We start from the raw sequence: 24,628 nt of genomic DNA on the forward strand, positions 1-24,628 counted from the left end.
CCAAAAGCCAGGGCAAATATTGTGATGGACAAGCCTGAACAGCCATCAAAGCCATGCAGTGCTAGGATCTGCACACTAAGACATCGCTATATTCAGATGAAGTTAACTCCCTTAAATTACCACCTTATGACAACAATATCTTCTTTCACTGATGATGGGCTTGGGTGTCTCATCCCTTTTGGAGATTTACCGCCCAACGAAATGATTAAAGATGGTCCTGGTTTCAGGCCCCTGGAAGTCAGGGAACGTAACAAACTATATAACTGTCTGGTTATCTGCAGGAGAAAACTCCAACACATTTTCGCTTAAAATGGATTGCTGTGTTTAGCCCACGACTATGGTTGCAAGAATCAAATTGCTGCCAAACTCTTATGGTGAAAGGACCTCAATAAAATGTATCAAGATGTGTACTATTAGTATACTCTAAACGGACCTACCTCCACAAGCCCTTGTAGAATTCTCACGCACATTACACACCCATAATGAACTCGAGCCGCAGATGGAATTAACATATTGAGTGTTGACGTCAAGAAAATGGCTGCTCCGAACACTCTGTGAAAAGTAAAACAATGTCAAAGACTTATGCAGGTAGTACAAGGACTGCATGATGCATCAGGTCACACAAATAAGAGACCATTTTCTTAATGCAGAGGTTCAGTTAACATTTTTCGCTTAGAAAGCCATACAATTCAGTGTCCAAAAAGCAATTCTGAATCCTTTCATGCTTAGGTCTTAGAACAATATAGAACGCAAAGGGCCTCATTATGAGATAGACTTTAATAGTAACAATATGCAGCATGTGCACATATGAGCTGTTTGTATCAGTCACTTGATTATGTGTGACAGGGTGAAGGTCATGACCCTGTCAGGGGGGAACAGGAACCCCTCCCTATCAGTGGTCCAAGTGTACACAAAGGAGTGGTGGAACTATCTTCCCTGCTGGCCTGCCCCGCTCCTCACGAACCCCATTGCCACGCCCCATCCACGCACAATCGAAACGCCCAAACAAACACACCTGCTGTTTAAGGGAATGTTCAGTGCAGTGCACTGAAGTACGAGTTTAAACTTCTTCCTACACTTTCATTTAAAAACTAAACCATTCCGGAACGGGTTCTTTTCAAAATAAAAGTATAGGAACAGTAACACCTTTTATATTTAAAGTAGAGGAGAACCGACCCCGCCCACTTCGACCCCTGAAGCACCTTTATGCACTTTGAATGTCCATTTGGGGGATACCACTCTTTATCGCCTAATGCCACCAAGTACATTTTCTGGCGAGTGCTATCACTTTTCCATTTCAGGTCTCCAACTCCCACAATGCACCTGGGAGAAACCAAGAAAACGTGGCCTGGGGCCATGAGAACGGGATAAAGAACAGACAAAGAATGAACTGGGAATGTCCTTGCCAAACAAATGAGGCACACAACACCCGACCCACCAACCACAGACTTACCCCAGGTGCATGGTGGGGCAATGGATAATGGCCTGGGGGTGAGGATAGACTGCAAGGGAACAGGAGAGAAATAGAAGGTCTGCCCAAACCGAATTGGCAACAAAATGCACCACAATATGAAGGAAGCCAGAGGGACAACGAGCGTTCAAAATCGTGCTGGAAAAGGAGGGGGGGCTTAAAGTGGTTTTGAACACTTTTTAAATGTGTTACCCAGCCCCTCGGAAAAACACTGGCACAGATTGGACCACAGAATCAGGGGAGCACTGCAGCTCATTGAAGGGGAGGGGAGACATAACCAGAAAAAACACAGTATAAAAGGGGAGTGAAGGAGAGAAAGAGCAATGGTTACATGAGTGAGGCCAGGGGGTGTGCAGGTCGACCGAGAGACCAGGAGAACGGACAGAGCAGCAGAATGCTGAAGCGTTGGTAGCAGAGTTTGAACAAAGTGCAGGAAAGGTATTGCACGTGTGAGTGAGTCTAGTTGTATGCCATGTAATGTGGCGAAGGGAGGATGGATTGTAAAAAGTGAATAGGATAGGGAGAGAGGATGAGGCAGTAATGGGAATAGAGGGGTGGGCAGAGCGAAGCAGAAAAGGTGTTGAAGATAGTGTTAAGAGATAGGCACAGAGAGAGTGGTAAGGCGTAGGCAGGTGAGAAAAGGGTATAGAGAGATGAGGGGAGGGGTTCAGTGAGAGGTCAGAATAGGGGTGTAGTGAAAGGTGATTAGAGGGGTATAGTGAGAGGGGAGGAGAGTTGGAGGAGAAAGGTGAGAGAGAAAGAGAGAGCGAAAAAGAGAGTTCATGGGGACTGGAGGGGGACAGATGAGGAAGAGAGGGATAGACAAGAGGACGGGAGAAGGAGGGATAAAGAGAGGGAGCGAGTAGAGGAGGAAGCATAAGCAACAATGTATCTGAGTCTGGGCCATCTTAACAAAATCATGTAATATCTGTTGAAGGTTATGATACCCTTAGGAAGTCCCAGAGGGAGCCAGTAAGATAAGGCTTCTGTCTTTAGGCCCTTACAGCTAGCAAGAGAAGATAGTAGACAGCAGGGGTTACAGACCTCTAATGCTCATCATCGTGGGAAATAGGGACCCTGGGCTGGCGTGGAGGAAGCCCATGGGAAGACAAGAGAGAGAGGGATGGCCAATAGTTGGACTATCATAGACATTCTAATGAAACCCTGAGGATATATCCTATCAGTGTCCCAAAATACCTCCATGTCAAGTTCCACAGGATAGCCAGTAACAGAAAAGGTTTACAGGCGAGGAACCCCTACCAACCTGGTGCAGGGGGGTTACCGGGACAGAATCCACACCTGTCCTAATGCAGGGAGTGGAAGTTGGGGTAGTCCCTGAAACACCCATTGGTTCCTTGAATCTCACTGTGGGTGCCACTCTTAAGCATCCCAGTAAATATTCTGGCCAGTGTTCTCCCTTTTCCATTTCAGGGCTAAGACGTGCACAGTGCACCTGAGAGCAACCAAGAAAACCCAGACAGAAGCCACAAGAATGGAATCAAGAACAGGCTGAGAACGAAGTGGGAATTTCTTTGCCAAACAGAAATGAGACACCCAACAGCTGACCCACCAACCTCAGACGTACCCCAGGTGAATGGCGGGGCAATGGAAAATGAAATTGGAGGCTACTACCACACCATCAGATCTGCAAACAAAACCATGCTGTAAAAGGAGGTGTGGCTTAAAGTGGCTTTGAAAGCATGTCAACTGTGTAACTCAGCCCCTGGGAAAAAGACAGACACAGATTGGCCCGTAGAGTCAAGTGAGCATAGCAACCAGTGAAAGCGTAAGGTGGAGACATGAACACAGTATAAAAGGGGAGTGAAGGCGAAATAGAGTGAGGGTTGCAGGAGTGAGGTCAGGAGGCATGAAGGTGGACCAAGAGACGAGGCAGAGGACGAGTGGGGGAGCAAAGTGCTGAAGAGTTGGTAGCTAAATTGGAGCAGTGTGCGGTGAGATATTTTACCAGTTGTATGAATATAGTGTGGTGAGGGTGTGTGTGTAAAGGGTCTGTGAGAAAGAGAGAAATAAAGATAGGGAGAGATGTGTAGGGGGAATTAGAGAAAGAGTAAAAATGAGAGATAGAGTGTATCAGGGGAGTTGCTAGGTCTGGAAAAGACCTGGGGCTAAGCTGATGTCAGAACTGTTGGGACTGGGGGCTAGCTAGTCTTTTGGCTGTAGCTCCTGAAGCTATAGCCCCCTTAACCGCCCCCCCCCCCCAGCAATGCCCCTGGAGTGTATGAGGTAGGGTGTGGTGAGAGTGCAAGGTGGTAGTGGGAGTAGAGGTGTGGGTAGGATGAAACAGAAAGGGGGTGAAGCTAGTGATAAGAAATAGGTGGAGAGAGTATGGTAAGGCATAGTTTGAAAAGACAGGTATAGTAACTGGTGTTGAGAGGGGTGTAGTGAGAGATGAGAATAGGTGCTAGCGAGAGGTGGGAAGAGATGTGTATTGAAAGAGAAGAGGGGTGTAGTGAGAGATGAGAATAGGGGTGTAGTGAGAGGTAAGTAGATGGGTGTAGTGAGAGGTGAGAAGAGGGGGAGGAGAAAGGTGATGGGAGAAGGTCAGAGAGAGTATGTGATGACCAGAGGGACAGGCAAGAGGGTGGGGGAGGAGGGAGAAAGAGAGGGAGCAAATGGAGAGAAGGTGAGAGTGTAAGGAGCAGGGTTTCTGAGTCTGACACAATCTCAACAACATCATTGCATATCTGGGTACACTTAGGAGGACCATGAAAGAGACAGCCATGTGTTGGACCCCCTTAAAAATTATAATGAAAACCCATGGACTGGCTTTTAGACTTTGTGTGTTCATGAGGCCATCTGTCACATATGGGCTAGGTAGCATTTACTACATGGGGAATGGGTAGGACTACTGCAAGCAGTACAAAAGGCCTGATTTTGCAGTCAAACAACTCATAGAAATAATCTATATAGTTTCACATACAATTGGGTTTTTCAAAAATGCCAAACCTGCTAAAGGGCAACTGGGGTATAGCCTGCAAGATGTCCAAGGGAAAGAAAGTAGCAACATCATATCTAGTAATACATCTGTAACTCCAAAAATGGAAGCCATATTTTAAACTCTGCACAAACTATGCAAGACTTTGGCTTCTTGGATTTGAATATTGGATGGGGTTTTTTCGAGATTGGGGGTCTGTATTAAAAATGTCTAAAAAGCACTACTTCAGTAACCAAGTACATCCTGTCTCATGGAACTGGGAACAATGGCCTTTCGTAACAAACAGACACTGCAGATCTGGTTCAGAAGAAAAGAAGCACTGTATGTGTCAATAACATTTGAAATATCAACTGACACACGATATGAGACCCATTGTTTAGATGAGTAACCTCTGTCGCTCTACTTACCTATTGTTGTTACTTCATATCCACTGGTAATTCGGGTAAACATGAGGTAAGTACAATAGGTAAGGTACAGGAACACAGACCACTGGCCACTCAACACCCAAACCGCCCTTGTTCTAACTGCCACTCCCAGAACATTCACTTTGCTACAGACTTAACATTCCACTATGACATCACAGACCCTGCATGCTACTCCATGGAAGCCAGAAACATAAAAGTACAACACCACTCCTTTTGCTATAACATCAACCAACAAACTACTTCACCATGAAAGTCCAGTGAAGATAAAAAGAAGCAACACCACAGACACACCATGCAGCACATCACTAAACAAACACTCACTGCACACCTATCATCCTACAACATGAACCCAGCATCAGGAAAAGCACCCTCATACACCACTACAGACTACAAGTGACCACCAAGTAAGCTGGTGAAAGAGGACCTAGATACATCAGGGAACACAGAAGGCAACCAAAACTGTGTGCAGTCAGAACCCTGAAAACGAAAGGGCAACAAATAAAAAACAACTGCCAAACACACAGGGCAAACAGTCCAGAATTACCATGCAACATGTGAACCTATATCTACTGCACACAGTGGTGTGCCAGCAGCTTGATTGAACAACTTACACCCAGTCCCCCTGCAATTAAAAGAACATTTAACCAAGCCTGTATCTATAGCCACAAGCCTTTGCAGCTCCTCACAGCAACAGTGACCACCCGAAGAAAACACCAGCCAGGCCATGTAGCGCTCTGCTAGAAGCCTTTCACAGCCTCCCACTGCAGCCTGAGGTCACACACCAAACACAAATACCAAAACCACTGGATCCAAAATCTACGCAATACCCCTGCTGCATTGCTCCATGTGGCACACAACTAACCACAAGCCCAAATAAGCCAATGCATCTCCCTTCAGCTAGAAATGCTAATGGCATAAACCATGCCCAAACAGACCAGGCTAACCCTAGTAGCTCCTCATGGCATAGCACTGCGAGTGAGGCAGGTGGCGTAAACCACATCCTAAAATAAAGAATATTGAAATCAAGTACATCCATGGAATCCAACTGGCTAGACCAGAAATTCTTCACACCGCTAAAAACACCAAGAAGATAACAACCTAGACACGTCTTCAAAAAACACACGAAACTGGTGATACCACAAACCTGGGAAATATGACAGAGTGACAATGTATATACACCATCCCAAACCCAGAAAATAAACATGCTGGACATTCCTTAGCACAAACAGACAATCCCTAACACAAACAGACAAGACAGCAACTCCCACTCGTCCAATGACTAACCCATGCAGACCACCCTGCACCCAAGAGTGCCAAAACTAAACATTGCGACCACCCTGCACCTACCAGTCCAATTACCAATCCATGCCGCTCACCCCACATCCACAACTTCAATCCAATCCATGAGGACCACCCATCACCCACAAATCAAAATGACCCAGACAACCGAATAGGAAGTAATACAATAAGAAAGGATGGGAAAAACACTGACTCCACTTAACCTACACATGAGTCCATGCCATAAATACAACACAATCCTAAGTAAGTGGCCTCCCAAACCTAGACTTCAAACCTCTCCTCCAAAATAGAGGGACCTGTAGCCCCTTCCCAACAGGTAAGGCCACTACAAATAAAAAAATATTGTAAACGATATCAGCCTCAATACAATAACCATTGCTCTTCATCTTATTTTGTTTTTTTACCACTTTACTCCTCCTTCATGGTCAGGTGCCAAAAAAGTCACCACTGTTTAGGATCCCAGAGAAGTAGGTATCACATTTAAGACACAAAGCCTTTTTGCCCGGTAACCCTTACCGCCCACCTTGTAATGAGGCCCATAGTCTATCCTTGTGTCCAAAACTTTCTAATCTGGCCCTCACATTAAAAACAAACAACTAAGGGTGCAAGGAAATGTCTCTGACTTATAGTAGGCAAAAAGTGTTCATGATCAAAAGTAAATGAGCAAATCCAACATAAAAGTATTTTCCAAGGAGAAACCCTTGGATCCAGAGGGGGATTCCTTTCCCCTGGGTTTTTAAGTAGAATAGAAACAGTGTCTCTTTCAAATAATAGTTTCTTGATGTTCAGATAGGATGGCAAAGGTGTCTCTTTCAAACAACAGTTTCTTTTGTTCTTTAAATTAGATTCAGAACATTCTTGTACAAACAATATATTCCATAATATTGAGCTCTTCCTTGGTTTCTTAGTACTGGATTTACTAAAAGGGTCTTATAACATTAAGCTGCTCCTTAGTTTCTTTGTACAACAATTCTCATTCAAATTCCACACAGGGTTTTATTTAACTTTCTTTTACTTTGGCGGATTACCTGATGTGCTTCTTCATCAGGCATCCTCTTGTGAGCTCTTCAGATTTCCTGGTGTACTCCCCTGCTGGTATCCTATCCAAAAAAGTATGTATGCAACTTCACAACTTCAAATGCTGGATGCCTCTACTCACCAAGACCTCATTCATGTGCTTCCTAGATTCCCTGGTTTACTTCTCTGCCAGCTATTTTGCACATGAGTATATTTCCTTTTTACAACTTGATTGGCCCTTCTGGTGTACTCCTCTGCCAGGAATCCTTTGGCTTGGCTCTTTGGCTCTCCTGATCCCCCGGTGTGCTGCCCTGCCAGGTATCTTCCCACAATTTTGAAAGTTCTTATTTTAGTTTCAAAGTGTCTGGTCTATTTGGCTGCCTGGGCTTTCATTTTGCATCTTTGGTGGATCTCCTGGTATACTCCCCTGCCAGGTATCCTTTTATTTGTTCTTCAGATCCACTGGTGTACCCTCCTGCCAGAATTCTTCCCACAATTGTAAATGTTTTATTCAAGTCCCAAATGCCTGGTATATTTGGTTGCCAGGACTTTTTTATGGACTTCTTAGATCCCCTGGTATACGCCCCTGCCAGGTATCTTGCCACAATGTCTTATAACTTTCTGTGCTTTCGGTTAGATTGCCTTGTATACTCCTGTACCAGGAATTCTTCTCTGGGGTCCTGCAGATCACCTGGTGTACTTCTCTGCCAGGTACCGCCCCCCCAACCCCAAATGTCTACTGCCTGGTGTATTTCTTTTACCATGACTTCTTATCAGGTTCACTGTCCTTTAAATATAGCACAGTTGTATCACTTCACTGTGTTTCTATTTGCTTGCTTAACATAATACTTGTTCCAACTTTCCTCACTTTGACATCTCTGACCTTCCTCCAGCCTTCCTTTCATCTCCACGCTCACCTGCCATCTTCTCACTGTGACCTATACTGGAGAATGCTGCTTCTGGGCACGGCCATATCTCTAGGAGCTCCTCTTCCGCTCCCGATACTCCGACAGTCCTCCAAAGGTACCTGTTTCACCTCTCCTTCCGTCTCGCCACGTCGGTATGTGATTCTCATGTTTGCGAGCTGCCACATGGATGTGCCTGTTCTCGGAACTTCTTACGGCACAGTCCTCTCCCGTTCTGCTTTCACTTTGCGTGCGGATGCCATTTTTAAATGTCCCGCACACTTGTGATTTAACCAAACAACAAGTTCGCACATTCAACTTTGGGTTTCTTTCAATCGGCATCAACTCCTTCCTCCTCTTCCTCGTCTCTGTACTTGAGGTTTATAGGAGTTGAAGTCACTAGAGTTTATGGGATTTCTAAAATAATGTTGTTTAGGAGTTGTACTTAGAAAAACATCAGAAACAGGAGATGTTATGTGCGGGTTGTGTATGAGGGAGGTATGAATGGGATGTTGACTAAAACGGCACTATGCCATCAAGGTTTAGGTGTCATAGGGTTTTCTTAAGGAGAAAGGGGGGAATACTGCATCTCTTCCAGTGGGCTCACCTCCTCCCACATGATCCTCCCTCATATTGCCACCCCCTGGGAAAGGAGCAGGTAGCGGCTGCCGTCCCCTGACCACATGGGAGGAGGTCTGTACCGGGGAATTAGTGATGACTCCATAGGATTCATCACACTGGCCTCCTGACTAGGATTATGCTCCTGGGACGCTCCAATATCACAATCAGCTCTTCCCACAATGGCTGCAGCTGGACCTTCCCTCCCACCTGGAACCAGAACTGGCATCCTCCTCCTTCCAATAACTCCCTTTTGGGCTCGGCCCTGTTTCTTACTTGATGGCTGTAGATGGAGCCTTGGGGGGACAGTGACTGTAAAGGTCGTGGCTGCCCCCCTCCGCCACAGCCCCTCACCTCTTTTCCTCTCCTCTCCAATGAAGACCGCATTGTCACCAATGAAATGATGTAGCTCAGTTATACGCTAGAGAGGACACAGAACACATGCACACCCAGCCTGCACCAGATCTAACGGTCACTCCCTAGATTTACATTCTGCCACACACATGACATTCCACTCTGGTATCACAGATTCACTGACATCACAAATCCTGCATGCTACAACATGGCAGACAGAACCATAAAACTACAGAACTCTGTTTGGTTTATTTGTTTTTTTCCAATGCCGATAGTCCTAAAGAGACACTAAAATCACCCCTTCTCGCACTCTAGACATAAACAGCCCTGCCCATTTACTCCTCTGTCTTATGTGAAAACCTTGTTTTATGCTTGCAGGGCATTTTCATGCAAGGGTAAAACAAATGGATTCCTGTGGAATCCACTCCAAAGAGCAGACAGATTCTATAAGAATCCATTGGTAAATGCTGCCGGCAAAGCATATTTTGCAGGCAGTCTTTACTTTTTACAAGAGTAAAGGTGATTTTGCCTGGTTTTACTGTTCATTTTTCCACTCTGCCTTGTAGATGTTTACATTTATATGTAGTGTACCCAACAACATGTAAGTGCAAACGTTGGTGATTCCAAGCATGCACATTTTATTTCTTAGAAAATGACCTCCTTTGTGTCTTACTGCAAAGATATGGATTTGCATCTTTTCAGTGAGTAATTTCTGTCTACCCAGTATGCGCAGTGTGTTTGTGAGCCCTGAAGCCCTCCACCAGCAATAATGGGCAGGTACACAAAGCAGTCTAAAGTCTTTTATTAGGGCACACAGTCATTGTGTCAGGCAGCTCCAGGGGTGGACTGGGAACCACAAGAGGCCCTGGAAATAATGGCGGTATATCACACATTTTCAACAAGCCCAGCCCTTTCCCTGAGAGAACATTTTGGTATAAATGTGGTTAACACATAAAAGAGGCCCAGGGTGCAGAGGCCTACCGGGAAATCTCCAGAGTCCCCTTTAGGCCAGTCCACCCCTGCCCACGGTGCAGAGGCCTACCGGGAAATGTCCAGAGTCCCCTATATGCCAGTCCACCCCTGGACAGCTCAAACAACCAGCTTTCATCCAAGGTGTGGTTCCACCTCTGCTGGCAGCCAAAGGTCACTTCAAAATTATAGTATTGTGCTGCAAGGGCAGATGCATATTAAAAATCTATCATCTATGGCATGGAAGCTTCACTGAACATGCCAAGTGCGATATGGCAGCAGTTGGAAGGCCATGTATGCAAATCGGTTCTGGGCCTACCGAAGTCGACATCCATGCCCGCTATCAGACGAGAATTGGGCCTGGTGTCCTTGGCTTCTTCGGTAGAGCAAAGCAAGATGAGACTATACAGAAAAATACTGATGGCGGATTCCCTGCCAATTTATAACATCATTGCAGAAGAACTTAAGAGCGGTACGTGCAAGGCACTCAATAACTGGGCGTATAGACAGCAAGAAACTCTTACGGAAATAGCATGCTCGGAAGAAAATCTGAAAACCAACCCTGACCGGGTAAAACGACAAATGGAACTAATGGATTGGATCACGAATATCGACACAGCTACCGCAAACAAACTATTGACTCATCTCCCACCGACATTCAACAAAGTCAAAACGCCCCAGAACTACTGTATGAAATTTCCAAACAAATGTATGCGAGGTACGTTTCTGAAAGCAAGACTCAATTTGCTGATGATGCATGAAATCCTGGCAATTCGCTCCCCGTCGATGGAGAACGGTTGCCGCCTGTGCAAAAACAAAGATCAAGTGGAAATTCTGAAACATTTAGTGTTGAGATGCCCAAAGACACATCAAAAGAGAGACACATATTTGCAATCCTGTTTGCAAGGGGCGGTAATGCTAGACGAAGATGCAGTGTGGAACAGGTTAATTTCAGGAGAGACAACGAGATGGACACTAACAATGGTGAAGTTAATAGAATCAGCCTTCAAAATGATTACCCATTTAATGACAGAGGTGACAGCATTACCAGATACCCCGGAGTGGGGAGGCTTCCAGATTTAGAAGACCATCCTAGATCGGACAAAACTCTGACAATTACATGCCAGTTGAAGAGCGAGACGAGAGAAAACAAAGTATCTTGAAGAAGAAAAGACAAGACAAGAGAAGATACATTAAGTCACACCTTGATCGACGGATCCTCAGAGTGGAAGATCCTTGTAAAAATCAAAAACATCTTTTTGATTAAAATTCAAGTAATAAAAAAATTTAAATTAAAAAATAACAAATCAAATAGGTGTTTCACAGATACCGTAATACTTTATAGAATGTCACAGTTTTTTCAGGGCTAAATCTCAATTCTGATGCTCTGTCCCTGTCTCTGTTATCAGGTACATGCAAAAACCTATTAATTATGACTCAAATGTACAATACACAGCGCATGGGTGCCATTTTTCTACTTTCGAACACTGATGTCAGCCTTCCTCCAGCCATACTGCAAGCCATACAGTATAAGACTTTTCGTTTACGATGCATTATGGTACAGCATAATGCATAGCACTAATGCAGGTTTCCCCCTTGTTCCACAAACATGTGTTGCCAATGCGCCCATGTTGTGGAACTGAAATGATCATCAATGGCATGTACCCAACCCTTTTACTCTTCCATCTTCCAATGGGAGTCGTGTTAATCCTCTTTGACTTTGGAGATCCAGTGTCCTGATTTCAACCAGATAGAACTCATTCTGCTAAACGACGCCCTGATTCTGCAGCATTAACAAAACAGTGTGTATGAAATGTGCGGCCTTTCTCTTACAGTACAATAGCTCAGTGGGCTACGCACTCACTGCTGCAATCTGTGTGTGATCTGCAGGTCAGAGGTTTGAATCCCGGCGAGGCCAACTCAGCCTTTCATTCTTCCGAGGATGATAAATGAGTACCAACTTCCGTTGGGTGATAAATTGTATGTAAATATGCTCTATGCACAGCACTCTGGCGGAAGCTCTTTATAAATCATTATCATATAAAAGTTTTGGGGTGAGGTAAGGGTACTGTGCACTCCAGCAGAATGCATGCATCCTCAGCCTTGGAATAGATTTCAGCATTCTGTAGTAATTTCATGTGTTTAGTAAAGGCTCTACGGGTAGTACAGAAACGTCTGCAGTATGCCATTAACCCACTAATCTGTCCTTTCAAAGAAAATGAAGGAAGATCATATGGATTTAAACTATGTCTGCTAATGTGGCAACCAAAGTTGTGTTCATTCACAGGGTTCAGTATCAACTACAAAAGAATGAATTCATCTTTTATTATGTGCTTAATACCAGAGACCACTCTCTAGGCGCACGACCAGGACTCAAACCTGTGTTGTTCTGTGTTGCCTTGTTTCCAAGACAAATGTGTTGCCCCTGAGCTACCCTCCCGACACCAGTATGGTGAGCCTTAGAATAGGAGGCAAGGATGCCTTGTTGTCTAAGCCATGAAAGGTGAATTTCTGACACAATTCTTTATACTGTTCAAATGTTCAGTTGTTTGAAGAGTATGTGTGTACCATCTCATCAGGGGAATACCTGTAGAAGCTAGCAATGACCTGATCATCCAACAAGGTAATCACTCACACTAGGTAACCAGTCAAGGGGGCACCACTGCTCTTCTTTCTTGGAACCATGGGGCTGGGATTTGTGTTACCATGGGGAACAACTTTGCCAAGGGGTTGTAAGGAGGAATGAGAGTTACTGGGTTGCCGCTGTCCAGTAAAAAGGTTTGCGGTGCTATGGGGGAAGCTGCCATGGATGAGGCTGATAGTGGGATAGATGTAATGCTGGTGATGAGTATGAATAGAGACAACAGTCAGGCCAGTTGGTCAGGGTGTCAGTCAGAGAATGGGGTACTGGGTTGACTTGTAAAGAAGTGGAAGGGATGGTACTCCTAAGTTAGGCAACAGTGCCATTCAAAGCTGCTGGGTCTCATTTCATGCAATGTTGGAATAATTTTTATTGGCTCTTCATGCTTGGCTGTAAAATAATATAGTGTAAATCTATAATTGCCACATGCTACTATTACACCATTCTAAATAGCAGGCACACATCTTTACTTAGGACATGCAAATGCTGCTTCTGGGTGCACAACTCAGAGTAACTGGTCTGCATCCAGGTACTGCTGTAACGGGGCCCCCGCACCCCTTGGAGTGCGGGGGGCCTGCCAGCACATGTCCTGTGAGGGGGACCCCTTGGACAAAAAAAAAATGTCTTTTCGTTTTTTTTTCTTGACTCTGCCTTCATAAAGAAATTATTTATGTTACAGCATAATAGAAATGATTTCTTTATGAAGGCAAAGTGACTACACAAAGAAACTATTTGTTTTTGAAGTCCGAGATCTGCTCGCACCCCATGACATGGAAGCCTTTAGGCTGGAGGACTCCATGTCATGGGGTGGGGGAGCTCTATGACTTCAAAAAGAAATAGTTTCTCGATACAGAGAACATTAGCATGGCCCCTGCGCCATGATGACACGCAAATTCGTGAAGCGTTCCAAAAAAAAAAAAACTCATTGTTTCTTTTTGAAGTCACTCTGCCTTCATAAAGAAATTATTTCCATTATAGTTCGGTGCTTAACAGAAATAATTTAATTATGAAGTCGGAGTGATTTAAAAAATTTCCATTTCTCTTTTAAGTAATAGGGCTCCCCTCAACCCTGTGACATGTGCAAGTGTATGGTGAAAGGGTGCACACTTAAATATATAGGTGACTGCCTGTGTGAGTGTATGGTGAAAGGGTGCACAATTAAAGGTATGGGCGGCTGGGTGGGCGTGTTGAGTGTGTGGTGAAAGGGCGCACACTGAAATGTATGGCTGGCTGCCTGGCTGTGCCTGTATTGTGAAAGGGTGCACACTTAAATGTATAGGTGGCTGCATGTGTGAGTTTATTGTGAAATTGTGCACACTTAAATGTATGGGTGGATGCCTGGGTGCCTGTATGGTAAAAGCGTGCACACTTAAATGTACAGTTGGCTGCCTGTGTGAGTGTATGGTGATATTGTGCACACTTAAATGAATAGGTGACGGCCTGTGTGAGTGTATGGTGAAAGCATGCACAATTAAATGTTGGGTGGCTGCATGGGTGTGCTTGAATGCTGAAGGGTGCACCCTTACATGTATAGGTGGCTACCTGTGTGAGTATATAGTTAAAGGGTGCACACTTAAATGTATAGGTGGCTTCCTGGGTGAGCCTATATGGTGAACGGGTTCACACTTAAATGTATGGGTGGCTGCCTGGGTGTGCCTGTATGGTGAACAGGTGCACACTTAAATGTATGGGTGGCTGCCTGGGTGTGCCTGCATGGTGAAAGGGTACACACTTAAATATATGGGTGGCTGGATGTAAATGTGTGTGTACGGTGAATGGTGTGTGTGCTTGTGTTCAGGGGCACTACGAAACCTAACATTTCTGGGGGGGTGCCAATTGTTCAAATGTTGGAAGAGGTGCTAACTTCATGGGCGGTGAGGTAGGGGCAAACTTATTTGTGTGGGGCATCTAACTTCGGTATCCAGTTATAATATCGAGAAAAAAAAGTTGAATGCAAAAATGTCGAAAATAAGAATGTTGAAAAAAAATTCAGAATGTGTTTTTTTATTTTTATGCTTTTTTGGGTTTAGGTAGTAAAAATAAATGGGGGGCTTGGAGGAAACCCCCCCATACATTTTTTTTTTAAAAAAACACGTTCGAAAAAAAAAAGTTCTACATTCTTTTTTTTGACATTTTTGCAGTCGACATTTTCACTATAAACCTCTAACTTCTTTATGCATTCTAATGAGACTATTCCACTGCAGCTTCAATGTTACAAGCAGTTAACTCTCTCCTGTAAGCCTGAAAGCACCACTTATGAGCTGCTGTGAGAATAGGCAGTCTCCTGTCTCCTCTCTACCCTTCCAATCACTTCTCTGGCATGCAAGTACTAAACCCACGTCAAGATTTCAACTGCCTAAAGAATTATGCATTTTAATGCAAGTACTAACAGTAAAATGCTTTACGTTAGTAATTGCTGGGCCTTTGTTAACAACGAAACCCATATGCCGTTTCACACATGTGTCCTGTTCTGTCTGGCAACGGCTCTGTAGGTCAGCCAGGTCGAGTCAACATAGACCAAAATTTCAAGGGGGATGTGGTGGAAGGCTGATGCCCAGTCAGCAAAATGGTGTTGCGCCACTACTTATGTTTAACCCCTTGGTTACTTATTGGTTATCTTCATTACTCATAGCCCTATTCTTCCTCGCCCCAGTACTTGTGCATGAGGCACTTTGACTCATACACAAGTACTGGGATGAGGTAGATGGATATGGAGGTAATGCCTGGCTTAGTTACCTGTGATCTTCATTACTTCTAGTCCCACTCTTCCTCATCCCAGTACTTACCTATGAGGCAAGGAGCCTCATACCCAAGCACTGGGACAAGGAAAAGGGATGTGGAGGTAATTCTGGGCAGAGAAGCTGATTTTGGGCATTGGGGCGGCGGAGGGGTTCAGAGATTGTGTGATAAATCATAATGCTCATCCATGTCCACGCTACGCAAGCATGATATGTTGCATTAGTGGCTAGAGAGGCATTTTGGTGCAGCCCGTCTAGTTATTTCTTAGTTTGACATGACTTTTTTTTAACTGGGCACCTCTGATAAAGCAGTCCTGCTAAGTGTGATTACCAAGCTAGACTTGCATTTGGGTGCTGCTAGTCTAGCCATTTCTTACTGCAGCATTGTATATTTTTCTGGGCATCTGTGATAAAATAACCATGATAAGTGTTATGTCTTCGACTGGCATTTTGGTGCAACCAGTCTAGGTATGGCATGCTTTATTGTACAGTTAGACATGTTTTCATTGTGGCATGGAATTTTTAATAGCAAAGCATTATATTTATTAGTGTTAATGTTGCCGTGCACTGTTGGTGACTTACATGTATTGGATTTTTGGATTGGTGTTACCTACAAAACAATTGCAAAAACTCTGTCCTTTTATCCATTTCTGTCAGAAAGTGTGCTGTATAATGCATTAAAACACATATTTAAATCTTTCTCGTGGCGCAGTGTGCGATGTACCCCTGCTGCAGCACGTTTGTGCATATTATGTAAGCCTGGTAATCTAGGCCGGCCCAGAGTGTGGCACAACACGTGATTTGTTGCTGAGTTGGGGGGCCCTCAGTATGGTTCGCAAGGGGGCCCCCCAAATATTGTGCTACGCCGCTGCATCCAGGGGAACAGAGTGAACGAGAAGCTCTTCCACCAGCCTTTTTAGCGAGTACCCCAAAGTCCATAAGTTTCATCATCACAATCCACTCCTTGCCCTCCACCCGACCCTCTTCAACATGAAAGTGTCATCCTCCAGCTCACGTGAGCTCTTTACACCTCCACCCCACCCTAGAGATCATGTTCTGAATCCAGCCCCCCGAAATCAGGTTCTGAACCCTGCTCCTTTTCCTGCTATATTTCGTCATCATACGTAGGTTGGTTGGGTTCTATGTGTTTTTTTTCTGCACATTTTTTCATTGTGGCTCTTTTTACCACTGATATTTACTGCTTGTGCCACAAAATACAGAGAGAGACCTCCTCACTCTCTCTCCCCATCCCTGCCCCACACAGTCGCTCACACTTAAAACCCCATATTCCCTTACCCAAACACCCCTCTGTATTTTGCTGTAAAAAGTGGTAAAATAAAATTGGTTAAAAAGTCAGCTGCAAAGAAATTAATGTAGTGAAAATTGGACGACAGAAAGTTTGGTTACTGGTTGGTTGGGCCTCTGCCCTTTTTTCTGTGGCAATGGCTCATCCTAGATGACTTCTGGCACTGGCAGAGGTGTTAGCACTAAAGAAAAGAAGCATAAAACCCTGTTAACATCATGGGCCCTCACAAATGGGGAGAATACAACATTACAGTATCAAATCTGTTCAATGCCTAGTGAGAATACTTTTAATGGAATGGGTTTTAACGGTGAGAGCGAAATAGACACTATTGTAACCCCATACCGTTTCAAACCATTTCAGTGGCAAAAATATGGTATTTACAAAACTTACTCAGGCCAGTGCATGGGACCTTGTTCTTTGCTTTAGACACTCAGATTTTCTGGTGGCATATCAAATAAGGGTCAACAGGCAAACTGTTGTAAGTATACCTATATTTTACCAAGCTGGTTAAAAGCAATTGTGGCATTAAACATGTTCAGAGTTGGTGTAAGACAATATAAGTTTTGCATCAAGTTAATATACATTCTTAAAAGTTAACTCATGTTCAAGAGTTACAAAAATGCCCTATGCACTCAGCAAGAGACTGCATTCTGTGATGAATCTGATGATGTCATCACTCCTTACCCATAAGTAGCCTCTTCCATGTGGCCAGGGGACGGCAGCCGCTACCTGATCCTGACACTGCGGGCAGCTATAGGAGTGAGAACCACATGGGGGAGGCGACCCTCAGGGGTTAGCAACACATCATTGGAGGAAGTCACATACACCCCATTTCCTTTTAGAGATGTTCCCTCCATTCCACATGCCCTGATGGCATATTGTAACACTCTCCCTCAACTATTTGTCAAGAGAACTTTAAGTATTCCCCAATATCGCAAAAGGAAGTTATGTCAATAACTGAGAGGAGGAAGAGGCAGGAAGCATTAATGATTACTCCCAATGGAGTCCAACATCAGCCTCTTCAACATCATACAATGAACAGCGCGCAAACACCTCAGACAAGGGGGGACGGAAAAATGAAGATGACTAAGATCGAAAAACCAACACAACGGTCTAGTCTACAGAAGTTGTTCAATCATGGCGGGAACTTTAAATCTGCCACAACTGGCAGACACAAGAGAGAGCTGCAGAGCCAGAGCAGTGCTGACACCAAAAATGCTGAGGAAAAGCACGCCAGGGAAAGCGACGAGAGGCCAAATGCGGACGGCGAGAAGAGGAACCTGAATGCACAACAAGCGCCGCCAGAGAGGGAGTGGCAGCCGGAAGCATACATGGCAGAGAAGGGAATAGCGAAAGCCCAGTGGCTAACGGGACACACGCCGAGCCAACAGATTGAGCAAAACAGACACCGAGAGACTCAGGGGCACTTAAAGTACCTGGTAAGCCCAGGGAAGACGGACGATATACCGGGTTACTTATGATATGATATGGCATTTGTAACGCGCCTATACACAAGTGTTTCAAGGCGCGACGAGGCAGGGGGGGGGAACAAGGGAAGACAGACAACGATCTTACTAGGCCAGGTGTCATTCAGATCGCGCAAGTGCAAGGGTAGAGGGGAAGGGAAAAGTGCATGGGGGAAAGGGAGAGGGGAAAGTGCAGTACAGGGTTATAAGCATACATAACAAGGGCCAGCTGGTGGCAAGTGCGAGGTAAGTGCAGACAAGTGCTGGGAAGGGGGGCTGTATGGATACAGACACAGTCCCATAGTGCAGGGGTTGCCGTGGAGGCAGTGCAGGGGAGAGTGGCTGGGCCGAGAACGGTGAATGGCCCAGTTGCAGATTCAGTACAGTTTCAGTAGTATTAGCAGGGGAGAGGGGGAGAGAAAGCGGAGGCAAAGAGGAAGGTTTTGAGGTGCTTCCGGAACCGGAGGTGGTTCTCCTCAAGTTTCAGGGAGGTAGGAAGGCTGTTCCAGAGAGAGGCCCCTGCAGTGGAAAGAGATCTGCCCCCAACTCGTTGTTTGGAGAAGCGGCTGACCTTGAGGGAGTTGGAGGCGGATGAGCAAAGAGCTCGAGAAGGAAGATATTTAGGAAGAGAGAGTTGAAGGTATTTTGGCCCAAGGCCCCAGACGGCCTTGTGGACAATGCAGAGGGTTTTGAACTTGATCCTCGCAGTCACTGGGAGCCAGTGTAGTGATTTCAGTCCTGGAGAGATACGGTCCCTGGGCTTGAGGCCAAGGACAAGTCTTGCAGTCCTGTTCTGGATGAGTTGCAAAGGGCGGAGAGTAGAGGCGGGCAGATTAAGATAGAGGCTGTTACAGTAGTCCAGCTTAGAGAGAACCAGGGCTCTAGAGACAGTGAGCTTCTGGGGGAAGGAGAGGAAAGGAAGGATACCTCTGAGGAGGTGTAGCTGGTAGTGTGACTTCTTAGATACGTCGGATATGTGAGGAGAGAAGGAGAGTGTGGAGTCGAAGATGACCCCAAGGTTTTTTGCCTTGCAGGTAGGAGTAGGAAGAGGGCCCAGAGAGGCCGGCCAGAGAGCAGCAGGGAAGGAGGGAGTGGGAGTGCCGATGAGTAGAATCTCAGTCTTACTGGCATTAAGGCAGAGGTCGTTGGCGGCACACCATTCATGGATAGCAGAAAGACAGTCAGAGATGAGGGAAGGAGAAGAGGAGGCCGAGGGTAGCCTGAAAATGAGTTGGGTATCATCCGCATAGTACTGAAAGTAGGGGCAGAGAGCGGCGATGTGGTGGGCGAGAAGTGCCAGATACTGGTTGAACACCCAGGGAGAGAGGTTAGATCCCTGGGGGACACCACAGGTAGAGAAGAAGATGTCAGAGAGGAAAGACCCAAGTTGGACCTGGGAGGGTCGATTTGAGAGGAAAGAGGTCAGCCACGCCAGAGCCTGACCAGTGATACCGAGGTTATCACGGAGACGGTTGAGCAGGATGGTATGGTTGACAGTATCAAAGGCAGAAGAGAGATCAAGCAAAATGAGAACACATGGAATGTTAGAGTCAAGGTTCGAGAGCAGGTCCTCACGGATGTTCAGGAGAGCAGTTTCCGTGCTTCTGGCAGCTCTGAAGCCAGACTGATGGTCATGAAGACTACCAACACATTCAGCATGGAGATTAAGCTGGGAGATGGCCAGTTTCTCCAGGAGCTTTCCCAGGAAGGGAGTGATAGAGATTGGGTGATAGTTAGCTGGGCAGGAAGGGTCGGAAGAGGGTTTCTTAAGAATGGGGTGCACAAGGGAGTGCTTGAGAGAGGATGGGAAGACTCCAGAGGCGAAGGAGTGATTGCAGAAGTCAGCAAGGGCAGGAGCCAAGGAGTCAATGTGGTCCTTGATAGTTTTGGAGGAACAGGGGTGGACCTGTTTTGATGAGACTTTCATAGATCGGACTTGTCTTGAAACCTCGTCAGCAGAAAAAAGGGGAAAGGAAGAGAAGGAGAGAGGAGGGGTGGCTGCAGAAGAGCCAGAGGAAGGGCAGGGAATAGAGGGGGGGAGGTTATAGGAGGAGAGTGAGGACAGGATGTCCTGAGTTTTTGAAATGAAGTGAGAGGCCAGTGCCGTGCAGAGGGCCTGGAAGGGGACAGGAGAGGTAGAGACTGCAGCAGGGTTGGCCAGCTCCTTGCAGATTTTAAAGAGTTCGGCCGAATTGTTAGATGCCGCAGAGATGCGGGCTTGGATAAGGGCTCTCTTCTTGGTGAGAACGGAGAGCCGGTATTGCCTTTGGAGCAGGCGACAGGCCAGTTTGTCAGAGGATGAACATGAAGCACGCCATTTCCTCTCTGCCACCCTGCACTTGCGCTTAAGGGTGACGAGATCCGAGTCATACCAGGAGTTACATTTGGCTTTGGGCTTCAGGTGGATTCTCATGACAGGGGCAAGGATATCAAGAGTATCAGATATAGCGGAGTGGAGAGGGCTGTGTCAGGGTGGGAGTCAGCCGAAGGGGGAGGAGGGGGCAAGAAGGTGGCAGCGAAAGCCTCAACTGACACGCGCTTCATGGGTCGGATGACCGAGAAGGAAGGTGGCAGTGATGGGGGTGGCTTTGCCTGTGGGGTAGGGAGGGTGAGGTGGGAGGAGAGGAGAAAGTGATCACTCCAGGAGAGAGGAGTGGAGAGAGGGACAGAGAGGGGAAGGTCAGAGGAGATCAGGGCATCAAGAGTGTGCCCTGCAGAATGAGTCGGCCCAGACGGGAGAATAGAGAGTGAGAGAGAGTCGCAGAGGTTGCGAAAGAGTCCAGAGGGGGGACAGGAGGCATCCAGGTGGATGTTGAAGTCTCCAAGAAAGAGGAGTTGAGTGGTTGAGGACAGGAGTGAGGAGGAGAGGTCCGCCCACTCGGAGAGGAAGGAGGAAATTTGACCAGGTGGCCGATAGATAGTAGCCACGGTAAGGGAATGTCTAGGAGAGAGAGAGAGTCGGCAGACAAGACATTAAAAAGAGGAGTAGGTCTGCATGGGAGTAACAGTGGCAGGAATCCACTCAGGGAAGATAAGGGCCACACCTCCCCCCGCACGGTTGGGCCTGGGCACAGAGAGGATCTTGTAACCGTCGGGTAGGAGTGTGTCAAAGCTGGTGACAGAGCTGGCCGTGAACCATGTCTCAGTGAGACCGAGTACGTCAAGGTCAAGTTCCTCAAGAAGGCGGCAGATATCAGAGGAATGTTTGACGGCAGAGCGAGAGTTAAGAGTGGCAATGTGGAGAAGTTTGCCATCTTTGAAGGACTTCCGGGGAGGGGTACAGATCAGAGGTACGCCCTGCAGAGGTGAAGAAGGAGCATGAGAGGGGGTGGGGAGGGAGGGAAGAGGCAAATTAGTCGAGGACAGAGGAGGGGGCACAGCAGGAGAGGAGAGGAAGTTGATGAGGCGTGGGAAGCGTCTATCGAAGAGGTGAAGGTTGGCCTGAGGGCCTTGGACCAAGACGGTCCCATTAGCATAGACATTAATGATGGCCTTAGAGGAGTGGAAGGAAGCCAAGAGGACATCCCACCGGGTGCCACCATTAATTAGAAATGTCTGCTGCTCTGTAGAATTAACGAGAGAGATAAAAGATAAAGTAACTGCTTGCAAGCCCTGGCCAGAAAGTATACCAGGCAAAGTCAAGTGCATTGAATGAAATTGCAAACCAAGTGTTTGAAAGACTGCATAGAGGACCTGACAGGAGAGTATACTAGGCAAAGTCAAATGTGTGTAATATAAAACAGTCCAGGTGTGTGCAAGGAAGGGAAAAAAAATGGCGTCCTATAACTGGCAGGTGATTATACCAGGCAAGGTCATGTATGTGTAAGAAAATGCAATAATAAGAGAATCTCAAGGAAGACCCATGTCCTTAAGATTGTAAATGGTTGCAAGGAAGGAAAAGAGCTTGGCAGGAGAGTATACCAGGTGTTCTGCAAGTCTGGGACCTGCACTCGGACTACAGTACAGTAAGAAGAGAATCTCAAAAGATCCATGCCCTTGAGAGTGTGAAGGGTTATAAAGGTGGAAAGACAGCCTGGCAGGAGAGTATACCAGGTGATCTGCAAGCCTGGGACCTGCACCCAAATTGTAACACATTGAAAAGAGTATCCTCAAGAAAGACACATGCCCTTAGAATTTTGAACTGTCTTTAATGTAAAGAGAAAGGAGCCATTTCCCTGGGAACTGTGAACATCCCAAGAGAAGGGAGTTATCCTCTTGGGTTACAAGGAACTTGCTTATCGTTTGTTGGAACGTTTTGTTTTGGTAAAAGGAATCTGGGGAAGGGTGCCACTGCCTGGAATATTGAACATTGTCCACTTTTAACTTTTGTTTGGATTCATCTTTTTATGTTGGAGTCAAACATGTGTGCACTTTTGAGAACCACAGACAATATCCTTTGCACCTTAGAGTTAGTTTTAGAGTTTGAGGGCCAGAATAGGATTTAGGACAGAGGAACTATTTTTTTGTTGGACAAGGAACAGACCCATTCGTTTTGTTTGAGGTAGGGAAGTACCCCGTAGATTAGGGATACTGAGGCATTTTCCAACCCCTTTTTTTCATTTAAATAAATGTGTATGACCACAATCATAAGCTCCCTGTGTCCGTATCTCATTCCTGGCTCCTCACAATTCTTTATACTCAAGCAGACATAATTCCCAGCTCTTCAAATTAAGTGTAGTTAGAGTTGGTATTTAGAAGACGAGACATCACTTCCAGCACAGCTTTAAATAATAGCCAGTAAAAAAGAGGCAGTTTTACAGAAGCCATATCACTCATACCTCATTTTCAGATGATAGTCAAAGACAGTCTGTTTAAAGTTGAAATGTCACCTACAGATGTAGAGTCCAGGGGGAAAGGTGGCAACTAACTGCTCCTGTGGTTCTTTAGCAATGGTTGCAGGAATCTCACTTTGCCCCTATTGAATTGTTTACAGTTTTCAGTTTCTGGCTATACATAAGAGTGGAGGCTGCTGAATTTGTTAATTGGGGGGGGGGGGGGTGAATATGTCCCCTGAATATGCAAGCATGACCAATCCTAGCGAGAGAGCCCAAACCAATCAAGAGGAGTTGTGAGGGATTCCCCCAAGAAAAGGTTTAGAATAATGGCTTAAAATGGTGCATTTTACAGCACAATTTTTAAAAACAATTTGGTAAAAAGCCAAACAGTTTGCCATTGGTTTTGTAGGGTAACCCATGTAAAAATCCAACAGTGCACAGGACCATTTCCCCAACACATTTTCATGATGCCTTTGTCCACAATATGTGCCAGTAAATTAACATTTTCAAGCTGGCTGTACCCATACATTTTCATGCTGGCTGCACCAACATATGCCAGTATTCCCAAATAAGAACATACTGATGTTTGCTTTGCACATAATGCCAGTAAGGATACTATAAAAAAAAACATGCCCACGCTTGTTCTGCAAATATATTGCAGTGCCCCCACGTAAGAACATGCTTCAATTGGCTTTATCATTAAAAATGCCATCACACGGTATGAATGCATGTCCAAACTGGCTGCATCAAAATGCCAGTTTAGCCAATCAATAACACTTATCATGCTTTATCAAAGATGCCAATACAAAAGGTCGTGCCACAGTAAAAAAATGGCAAGACTAGCTGCACCAAAATGCCAGTCTAGCTATATAATAACACGCATTATTTATTTATTTATTAATAATGTGTTACAGTTTATATTTAAACTTTTCACATATTTATAAATTATATGAGATCCAATATAAATGCATTATTAAATATAAAACTAATGAAAGAAAACCGCATAAGAAGAAGAAGAAGAAAAAAAAAAAAAAAAGAGAAATCTATTACTTGTTACATATTATTACTAACAACAAACGAAAATTTAAGTTACCATTAAGCTCATCATAATTTAACATTTATAGTTCTTGCTATTCTTCTAATCTTTAAACACTAATAGCGATTACCCATGCTGACGTATATGGAGCAAAGGTTCATAAGTCTCTGCAGAACTCAATGCCATGGTATTAAACAGGTTAATACAGAGATGTTCAGAGTTCTTTCAATTTCCAACCATACTCTAAAGGTGGCAATCTGCAGCTGCTTACTTTGAGTGTTTGTGAGGCGGTGCCAAAAATCAACTTCCCCTACAAACTCCATATCATGGACAAAGTTGCCGTAATTTGCTAAGTAAGTGTCCATCATATTTACACAACTAGTTAGGACATGATTAGCTGTTTCTTTACATCTCTTGTCCTTGCAGAGTCTACAGTATCTCTCTGTAGAAGGTAAGCTGTTATACTTGCTTTTGTTGGTCAGCAGCGGCAGATTATCAACCCTCAATAGGAGTAGAAATCGTCTGAGTCTACTAGAAGGACTAAGGGTTAAATATGGCTGCATTTGCTTGAATGAGTAGAGCATGTAATGTATGAATTTATATTTTGGAAGCTTGTCGAGATGTGCATAGTTTTCTAGCCAATCCCAAAGAT

The 24,628-nt window shown here is 45.3% G+C and overlaps 1 protein-coding gene and 1 non-coding gene across 2 annotated transcripts in view; one reads left to right on the forward strand and one right to left on the reverse strand.

Moving 5' to 3' along the window:
• SLC17A8 (solute carrier family 17 member 8) overlaps nt 1–24,628 on the reverse strand; it is a 769,865-nt gene that overhangs the window by 355,501 nt on the left and 389,736 nt on the right. Inside the window, exon 4 of the mRNA XM_069629352.1 lies at nt 438–552. Coding sequence (XP_069485453.1) covers nt 438–552 — 115 coding nt within the window. The remainder of the gene's footprint in view (nt 1–437; nt 553–24,628) is intronic.
• Nucleotides 13,469–13,571, forward strand: LOC138514819 (U6 spliceosomal RNA). The gene has a single exon (XR_011281966.1). It is a non-coding gene; the product is annotated as a U6 spliceosomal RNA (small nuclear RNA).

Source organism: Ambystoma mexicanum, chromosome 12, assembly GCF_040938575.1.
Source record: "Ambystoma mexicanum isolate Mex_15411 chromosome 12, UKY_AmexF1_1, whole genome shotgun sequence".
In the NCBI taxonomy this organism is placed as follows: domain Eukaryota; kingdom Metazoa; phylum Chordata; class Amphibia; order Caudata; family Ambystomatidae; genus Ambystoma; species Ambystoma mexicanum.